The sequence below is a fragment of the Aspergillus bombycis genome (genome assembly GCF_001792695.1).
Source record: "Aspergillus bombycis strain NRRL26010 chromosome Unknown contig00076, whole genome shotgun sequence".
NCBI classification, from domain to species: Eukaryota; Fungi; Ascomycota; class Eurotiomycetes; order Eurotiales; family Aspergillaceae; genus Aspergillus; species Aspergillus bombycis.
In genome coordinates, this window is record NW_019170078.1 from 144,610 (window position 1) to 154,445 (window position 9,836).

General features: G+C 49.6%; 3 protein-coding genes across 3 annotated transcripts; 1 reads left to right on the plus strand and 2 right to left on the minus strand.

Moving 5' to 3' along the window:
• Positions 1-1,535: 1,535 nt before the first annotated feature.
• ABOM_008241 (asparagine synthetase B family protein) lies at positions 1,536-3,891 on the minus strand (the record flags this gene model as incomplete). The annotated part of the gene is made up of 6 exons (XM_022535370.1): positions 1,536-2,416; positions 2,479-2,670; positions 2,733-2,994; positions 3,047-3,130; positions 3,213-3,670; positions 3,726-3,891. 6 exons carry the CDS (start codon positions 3,889-3,891, stop codon positions 1,536-1,538), a joined length of 2,043 nt encoding a protein of 680 aa, XP_022386834.1.
• A 767-nt stretch (positions 3,892-4,658) lies between these two features.
• ABOM_008242 (methylisocitrate lyase ICL2) lies at positions 4,659-6,804 on the plus strand (the record flags this gene model as incomplete). The annotated part of the gene is made up of 6 exons (XM_022535371.1): positions 4,659-5,067; positions 5,124-5,412; positions 5,469-5,881; positions 5,932-6,355; positions 6,411-6,664; positions 6,749-6,804. 6 exons carry the CDS (start codon positions 4,659-4,661, stop codon positions 6,802-6,804), a joined length of 1,845 nt encoding a protein of 614 aa, XP_022386858.1.
• Positions 6,805-8,154: 1,350 nt separating this feature from the next.
• Positions 8,155-9,618, minus strand: ABOM_008243 (uncharacterized protein; the record flags this gene model as incomplete). Its single annotated transcript, XM_022535372.1, has 4 exons — positions 8,155-8,183; positions 8,237-8,531; positions 8,587-9,465; positions 9,550-9,618. The coding sequence occupies 4 exons, from the start codon at positions 9,616-9,618 to the stop codon at positions 8,155-8,157; spliced, it is 1,272 nt and encodes a 423-aa protein (XP_022386835.1).
• Positions 9,619-9,836: the final 218 nt, after the last annotated feature.

Below are 9,836 nucleotides of genomic sequence, written 5' to 3' on the forward strand. Positions count from 1 at the left end.
GCCTAAGCTGGTTGAAGTTCCATGGTTGGAACTTGCGGGTTAACCAAGCTACAAATCCCCCCCCCCCTTGATAGCAACCTGAGCACTCCAAGAATCTCAAGAAGTCTTTCTATGGAAATAAATCTGTCGTGAGACATGTACCCGAGGCGGACAAAATCATGCCCTTCCTATGGCAATCAGTAGAAAATCCTCGAAGACCGAGCGATGCGGAGAATTTTCGGGAAACCGGTCAAGACACTAATAGATCCTTCATTATTATTATTACCTATTAGTATGAGACCCACCAGCAAAAACAAAAACAAAGATTGAATATAGACTCCCAGCCAGGCAAGAGTTGGACACATGACCTCCTTTCCACACTTATCTGCAGGGAGTCTAGAAGCAACACGCTGGACAGTGGCCGAGCGGCCTGTACTAGTCATGTGTGGCCGGTACTAGTACTTCGGTCCATTTCCGCGGGCGAATGATTCCTTCCATGGTAACTTGATCGACAAACTCGTTGGCAACCTTGATCTGTCTGAAGAAACAACAAGAAACAGTTCCTCCCCTTGAGTTGCATGTTAGCTTCTTATGATGCATTTTGATACCATCTCCGTGATGGTCTACAATGAATGGCTGTTGTGTTTGAATGGGCATAAGTTACCGACCAACGGATAAATTTCCTCAGATCTGCGTTCCGGAAACGAGTCCCCCACGTTCAACTCCACGTTTCCCCCGCTCCCCGCTTCTCCAACTTTCGACATAGTACGTACTAGGAAAGTTTACCTGGCAACATCCCGAAGTCAATATTCCACTGACGGTATATGCAAAACTTTATCGGCTAGCCCATGAGTGCTTCAAGGTTCTATAATTCGACAAAGCCATTCATAATCAATCAAGAATAGGATCTTTCCGATGCCTTGAGTGTCAAAGAGGGACTGACATCACCAAAAGATATCACTTCATAAAGGTCGAACAGCTCAATCGGCCATTGTCTCATCAATGTTTCACCCCATAGCTCTCCAGCTTTTCACGGGACCTTAATCCGTCTTCAGCCGATAGAACCGAGCGCCCCGAGCCCGGCCCGGTCAGCTGACAGGTGGAGAGGTGAGCCATCAGGTGCTGAAGTCCTGACCGATCCGCCTCAAAAAGAATGTATCTTAGGCCTCGAATCTTGTGCACGTTGTCCATACAGCAAGTACTAAGCTATGTCCGAGGATCGCAACATTTGGCTTCCAATGTACTGCATTCAATAGTACGCGCCAACCAGATGCAAACCTGCGCCACCGATAAGTCATGGGATCAACCCTTACAGGTTATCGATTATTGAACGAGTCTCAGAACTGTTGGGATCCCCAATTACACTGTGAGACCGTTATTGCCATGGATGACGCGGACAGTTTTACGAGAACGCTATCCCTTCGGATGCTCACATGAACCCTTTTCTCGCATTGCACAAACGTTTGGCTTCTGCTAGACTAGAATGAAATGCCATAAAAGGGGAATCATTAGGTGTTCATGAAACTCTGGAAATGCCTGCTATCTTCTTAATTGGCTCATACATGCAGCCCAGGCGATGTCTCGCTGCATCCAGGATCCTGGGCCCTCTTGACCCCAAATCGTTGTCCCAGGACAACGTATTGGGCCACAGTGAATGCTCTCTTGAAGCACATGCCATCCTTATCGCGAAATGCCTTTACGAAATCGCTCTGCACCCCATCGTTGTCGAAAAACCCCAGCTGGTTGACATTTTCTTCTGTCAACAGTCGTTTTAAGCTCTTGTGTACGGGGCCATCTTCTTGGTATGTAAATGGTCCGAGAAACGGGTGCTTTGTACGTTTATAGATTTCCTCTGTAACAAATGGCTTCAGAGCTTCACGCAGGATATGCTTTTCACGAAAAGTTTTACTCTCGGGATCATATCTGATTTTGAGGCTTGGCGGGATGTGATTTGCATACTCCGTAACGTAATGGTCAAGGAATGGTGGTCGCGTCTCAATCTGGTGGACCATGTCAATATTATCACCGATATAGCGGAGGATATAATTGGCGAGCACAGATTTCATCCATTGATACTGCGCTGAATGAAGAGGGTGCCACTTCTCCATCATCTTGTGGAGGACCTGGACACCGAAGTTCTCTGCAAATGCTGTGGATGGGCTCCTCAGCACAAACTGATCTGTCCAGGATGAGTATGGCAAAGTGGTGATCGTGCTTAATCGGGCGCTTAACGTGGTATTGTTAAGCATACGTTTTGTTGGAGCGGCCACTTCGTCCATGCCCATCGCGAGTACTCGATTTCTTTCCTCCATGACTTTCCAAGCTTCTGCGAAGTCAGTCTGCTGAGCGAGAGACTGTTGCCATGAAGGATCAGGCTCTAGAAGGAAATTCGGTAGCAAGTCAGCATAGCCCGAGAAGTGCTCATCGGAGCCCTCGCCTAAAATCGAAGCACTATTAACATAACTGGCCATTGGTGCTACATTGGACAGCAACGCTCACCTGTGAGGATGACCTTTTTCCCCATAGCCTGGGCGGCCTCAGCTACTGCCAGCCGCCCCATTCCATTGACGTTGGCGGCTGGCGTTTCACTATACCAGACTGTATCCTCGAGCCTAGCGGCAATGGCCTCCTCATCCAAGTATACAGGGTGATATCCCACACCTAACCACTCGGCTGTTCGTCGCGCGATATCTGCCAACGTTAATGGGGTATATTCAAGAAAAAAGGGGGGGAACCAAAGCTGTTAGACGTACCTGACTCGTCAAACCCACTATCCTTTTCAAATTGGACCGTGAAACAGTCTATTTTTGAACGCTCACCGCTTGTGTCGCTTCCGAGCTTGGTTCCTTCCTGGACAAGCTTCACGGCCATACCTGCTATGGCGGACGAGTCTAGCCCTCCACTCAGATAGATCCCCAGGCCCACATCAGCGCGCAGTCGGACTCGGACAGCGTCAAGCATTAGCTCCCTTACTCTGTCTACTATTTCGTCTTCAGAATGCGGGCAGACTGTTTTCTATATCCGGTCAGAATCTCAATGGGAAGCATGTTTGTTAGGTGTCCCTTACTTTATCTGGATAATCGGTATCCCAGTACATTACTACCTCGGGTGTCATGAAGTTCTGACTGACCATATACTGACCAGGGGCAAGCTGAGCGATTGTCAGATACAGGTAACAGCAATGAAAGCATTTATCTACGACATCCCAGGGACTTCACGTAGATTGTACGTACTCTTTGCACCCCTTTGAAGAACATCCGCGAGCCGTTTAGCCAGGCTCCTTCCCTGATACATGTGACATCCCACTCTGGCTTCCAGCCAAAAGGCAGGAAAGACTTCATTTCCGTAGCGACTAAAAGCCGATTGCCAACCATGGTATAGTAAAGTGACTTGACACCATATCGATCACGGGCTGCCAAGAACAGCTTGCGATTCGCGTCATAGAGGACAAGAGCAAACTCGCCTCTTAATTTATTGAGAAAGGATATTCCATAGTGTCGGTAGAGCGCAATGACGATTTCACAATCACTGTTGCTTTTGAAGCTGTATTCATGAGCCAGCTCCGTTCGATACTGCTCGTGGTCATAGAGCTCGCCATTGACGACAGCATGAACCGCGTCCTCGCTGTCGTGGAATGGCTGGTTTCCTGCAGGACTCAAGTCGATGATGGAGAGTCGGACATGTCCCAGACCTTGTCGTGGATTAATTCCTCGCGACCAGCTATCTGTGGAATACAGAGTACATACCAACCCTGTGGTCCGGGCTGAACCAACGACCACGCGCATCTGGACCTCGATGATTAACTAAGTCTAAGCTTTCCTCTAACTGTTCCTCTAGGCCGAGGGAATCATTGGCACACTGAACACAATCAGGTGTTCCCCCGACAGTCACGAAGGCCGTTAATCCGCACATAGCAGGGGTATCGAGACAGTGAAATCAATGAGATGGGGGTAGATGGAGTGAAAAGCACAGCACCGAATATGTAACGTGCCGTGCCAGCCCTCAGATTGCAAAGAGTGGAGAATAAGCTTATATATCTACTGGAGATGCTCAGAGCGTCCAAGTTGGCCGTCCTTATAGGTATGTCAGATCTTGGATCCCTGTTTTATACGATGCTTACGACCCAGCCACTCCATCTGCTGTCCACAGAGGAGCAATCATGGAAGGCCTCGTGTGATGATCCGCCACCAACTCGACGATGCAAACTCTGTTCTCGTCCGATATAAGGCAGTCGATCGGCATTTGGCCCCAAATAGCGACGGTTCTCATTTGTTGGAAGTCCATGGCGGCTAGGGTTACATACAAGGATGAGACGCTAGCCTTTGTTACATTCAATATGCACACTGGGAGAGTGTCCGCCCGTCCAGTAGATATTAGTGCTAGTATATAACAGAAGTACTCCGTAGAGAGAGTCAGACCGGCCGACCCTTGTTTGTCGTTGTAGCGAAAATCGGCACTTCATGAACAGGGATGGCGGGGAAACGGGAACCCCAGAGCCGACCGAGGTTGGCGGGTCGGCCCAGCTCTTTAGTCATTTAACGCCGCGGAGGTAACTTAACCATCATCCATCCCCCCAGCATAAATGAAACTATTCCGTTCTTTCTTTCTTTTCTTTTCCTTTTCCCATTCCCTCCATATACCCGTCACTTGGTCGTGAATCTATCGCTCTATCCCAGATCATGCTTCGATCAATTCCCCGTCGAATCCCTCGACGCCTTCCGACTCCCTTGTCCCCGTCTCGCCTCGCCCTGCGTTCCTTCACCTGCGGTTATCCGCGGATGTCGGTGCCACCGCTATCCGCTGTTGAACCCCCCGTGTCGACAGCATTACCATGCGACTCTTACCAACTTCTATCGACGGCTGACAAGGCTGGAGCAGCTGAGGATGCTTTGTACGAGCAACAGATCAAAGATGTGGAAGCATGGTGGAAGACGCCGCGGTTCGAGGGCATCAAGCGGCCCTATTCGGCCGCGGACGTTGTCAGCAAACGGGGCTCACTGCAACAGACTTACCCCAGCTCCTTGATGGCGCGGAAACTGTTCAACTTGCTGAACGAAAGAGCAGCGGAAGGCAAACCAGTTCATACCAGTATGTGTCCGTTCAATACAGAGCGGGCGAGTACGAAGCTGACGATGCCTTTATAGTGGGCGCCATTGATCCGGTGCAGATGACGCAGCAGGCCCCGAACCAAGAAGTCCTATATATTTCCGGTTGGGCATGCTCCTCTCTTCTCACCACTACCCATGAAGTATCGCCAGATATGGGTGACTACCCGTACAACACGGTTCCAAACCAAGTCCAGCGACTTTTCAAAGCTCAACAACTGCATGATCGCAAGAACTTTGATGCTAGGCGGAAGTTGACCCCCGAGGAGCGGAAATCTACCCCTTATGTAGATTTCATGCGACCGATTATCGCGGATGGAGATACTGGGTATGCAATGCGATTGAACTCTGTCAATATTCAGTGACTAACGGCCATCCTTGTAGACACGGAGGACTCTCCGCCGTCCTAAAGCTTGCCAAGCTCTTCGCTGAGAATGGTGCTGCTGCGGTCCATTTCGAAGACCAGCTCCACGGCGGAAAGAAGTGCGGTCACCTCGCAGGCAAGGTCATTGTGCCCGTAGGCGAGCATATTAACAGACTTGTTGCCGCTCGTTTCCAATGGGATATGATGGGTTCGGAGAACATCCTTATCGCCCGAACAGACTCGGAGAGTGGAAAGCTGCTCAGCAGTGCTATCGATGTGCGCGACCACGAGTTTATTCTAGGTGTTACAGAGGAGACCGAGCCTCTGGCAGAAGCCTTGCAGGCAATGGAGCGGGAAGGCGCTGCCCCTGCAGAGATTGATGCCTATGAATTGGCATGGGTCAAGAACCACAAGCTTGTCACATTCGACGAAGGTATTCGCATCTGTTTCCCCGTCTGAATCATCCCATACTGACCTTGTTAGCTGTCGACGCACACCTCGAAAGAGAAGGAGCGGCTCAGTCCGTCAGGGATGCATACAAGAAGCGAGTCCAGGAGAATCCAGACCTCTCCATTACCCGCCGGAGGGCCCTCGCAAGTGACTTCACCAAGACCCCAGTGGTCTGGTCCTGGGATATTCCCCGGACGCGGGAAGGCTACTACCATTACAAGGCTGGTTTCCCAGCAGCCACCAAGCGAGCCAAGGAATTTGCCCCCTACGCAGACCTCCTCTGGGTTGAAACCGGCGATCCAAACGTCGAGAAGGCCGCCAAGTTGGCCGGAGACGTACGGAGCGCCTTCCCCGGCAAGAAACTGGTCTACAACCTGAGTCCGTCGTTCAACTGGATGGGACAGGGCTTCACCGAAGAGTCCCTCAAGTCATTCATCTGGGACCTGGCCCCACACGGGTAAGTTGCATTACCGACATGAGCATTACGCAAACTAATCAGTTATTTTGTACAGATTCGTGCTGCAATTGATCTCCCTCGCCGGCTTACACACCAACGCCACCGTGACAACGGAGCTTTCCCGTGCCTTCAAGGACGAGGGCATGCTCGCGTACGTGCGCCAAGTCCAGGCACGTGAGAAGGAACTCGGTGTCGAGGTCCTTACTCATCAGAAATGGAGCGGTGCACCATACATGGACGGTATCCTGGGTGCCATCCAAAGCGGCAACAGCAGTAACAAGAGCATGGGAGACGGAAACACAGAAAAGGGTAAGAATATTCTACTGCTATCACCATCTAGAACCCTGTTACTAACTTGGCGTGTAGGTTTCTAAAAGGTGTCGGTGGATACAGACCTGACACGGTCGATGTCCCCAGTGATGTTAAGTATAGTCATGCATTCGATGTAAACCATAGACCCCTATTTACGACTGTTTGTTATGTGTGTTTTACCATATCAGGAATATACCTAGTAATTTTCAACTTCCCAGTTCTCCTTAGCATGTAAGACCTACTCTCATATAATACACAACTATAGCATAAATAGATCCTTCATCCCAACGACCGCCAATCAATCCATAAAAGCCCATACGCCCAGTAATCAGCCCAAGACCATACTAAGCACTCAAAGTAGCAAATGACAAAAAGAAATGATCAAAAAGAAGAAGACGAAGGAAATAAAGCAAGAAAACAAGCCAGAATCCCAACCCAATAAACCAGACAACCCAGGCCCAGAAAAAAGCCTCCCCCAAGACCCATAACTAGCCCCAATCACCATTTAAACACAAGCACAACATGCATAAAAGTACGTATGTAAGCATATTATGTACGGCGTTATAAATCTCTCAACAAAATATATATATATATATGCATCCCGAGAAGAAGTACAGCCGTACGCGGGCCGTCCATAAACATCTAGTTTAGGTCAGTAGCGAGTAATTTTATCTTGATAATGGTTTTTCTTTTTTCCTTTTTTTTAAGGTTTATGGGGGGAGGTATTACTTTACGCTATACTATACTGCGTTACGGATTTTTTTTTTTTAGCTTCTTTGGTATTATATGTACTCCGTTACTACTTACTAACATACTTAAGTACTGGCCGTACCTGTATAGCTGTATAGTTGTACAGCGTATCCGATTCCATAGGGCTGGTTTGGTGATTAGTGGGTATTTACGGTATCCTATATCTATTATCTAGATCTAGACCTAGAGCTTGTTTGTATGTTCTTAAATTTCTTTTTTGCTTTTCTTTGGGGTTCGGTTACTTTACTGGGGGTTTATTTTTTTTTTCTCAGTTCATTGGGTGATACTGTTTTATGTTATTCTTCTTGTGGTCTTGGTGGCCATGTTACGATTTATATATCTCCGATCAACTGAAAGGTTTCATTCTTGTAGAGATACAGGATATTCACATTGCACTGCTAATATGAAAAAGGATCGGAAAGTATAAAAGAAGAGTAGAAATTCACCAGTCTTGCACCTCCAGACAAAGAAATTGAAATACCTTACAGAAGTAACAACCAGAAACGAAGAGAAGTCGTAAAGAACATGGGTGCTCCACGGACGCATCAAGCGGACTCGTGATTGGGATGAGGCAAAAAGCATGTATCCAGATCAACAGGGCTTAAACACTGGCAAAGCTCAAGACATACTCTGGGGCAGATAGAGACACAAGTTGCGAAGAAACTAAAGCACAATTTTTTCCCCTCAAAAAATTACTCGCTGAAGAACCGACAAAACAGCTGCAATATCGTAGCAGATTAATTGACACGGAACGAATCGAAGATGACTAGAATGCGGTCAGTCAAGTATTGCATACATGGGATTACATTTCCTACTAACCTTCATGGCCCCTGCGGCAACCACTGCCAACCCACATCAAGGTGTTCAAGAATGCGTAGCGCTCGTCGCCAGTCTCCATGGTGAGATTGATACGATACTTGTACGTGTTGGGGTTGATCGTGTCCGCGACGCCCGGATCGTTGACCTTGTCCAGAACGTCCTTGGCGCCCGTGAGCCACCCATTGGTCTTCACGATGATATAAGCCGGGGGATCATCTGCGGTTTGAAGCATGTAGCTTGCGCGAAGACTGGTGGCGGATTCCTTCGTCACAATCTGCGAATCTTGTCCTCCGGGCTAAAACTTGGTCAGCATATCGCGCTCGAAATCATTGGTGGATCCTTCAACATACCAGCACGATACCCTTGCCCCATCTGCCAGCCCATTGGCCACCAACAAACGTGACCCAGTCTCTCTGGCCCCAAAGGCTCTGACCAACAGCCACCTTTGGGTTCATCTTTATGCTCATGCGGAAGTCCAATTCAAGAGTAGGCGCGGGGATCTGCAATGAGCGAGCCACGTCGCCTTCGGGGAAAGTGTGGAGGAGGTTGTTGGCGGGGATTGAATCCTTCATCACGCTGAGGTAGGTGGGACATTCCAAGAGATGTTGACGCTGACGGCTCGTGTTCTTGGCGCGGACTTGCTGGCAATAGATGCATTGGACGGAGAGACACTGGGCCCCAGTCAGACATGGATGCTCGGCAATATCAGGCATGGCACTAGCGGCGGCATATCTTACCTTGTCTTCCTCTTTCGCACGGAACTCGACAAACGCAGCATGTACATCGTCCAAGGGAGGCGCGGGCAAACTTGAGGACGAAGTTTTCGGTTTAGACTTGGGAGTCGCACGAGGAGCTTGTTGCGTCGGGGGAGCAGAGGATGTGCCGGTGGGGCCGGAAGTTGGAAGGGAAGCACGGCCTTGCATATTCTGCAGTGGCGTCTGCATAGGGGTAGCATGGGGATTGACACCGTTCGACATCATGGGCCCGTTGGGAGTAGGCAGGGCACCTGGACCAGGGCCCGCGCCTGGTGCAGTGGCTGTAGCACCATTGGGAGTAGGAGGATATCCATTGGTAGCACCAATACCGTTGGGGGCGGACTGCGCAGTCTGAGACTGAGCCTGGGGGTTGGTATGGCCACGGAGGCCGGGGCACTCAAGCAGGTGCTGCTTCTGACGCGAGGTGTTTTTGGCGCGGATCTGCTGGCAGTAGATACACTGGACGGAGAGACACTATCGCGCAAACAAGTTGTCATGTCAGTATCGCGGTGTTGGGGCGGCGGGTTGAAATATTACGGAAAATACAAAGACACGCACCTTATCGTCTTCCTTGGCGCGGAACTCGACGAACGCCGCGTGAACTTCCTGGTCGACGGTACGACCCATGTTCACGACAAAAGGATTGATGAAATCGATGGTGGATGGATTGTCTGAAGCGATTAGATTAAAGAAAGAGATGATCGCAACGGCTCAGTCGACGGGATAGGATGGAGACAAGGGCGCTGGTCGAGCAGAAGGCAGCGAGACTCGGGGGGAAGAAAGTGAAAAGGAAAGAGTTGACGGGCAGGAGAAAAACGAGACGAGACGAGACGGTGGCGGTTAAG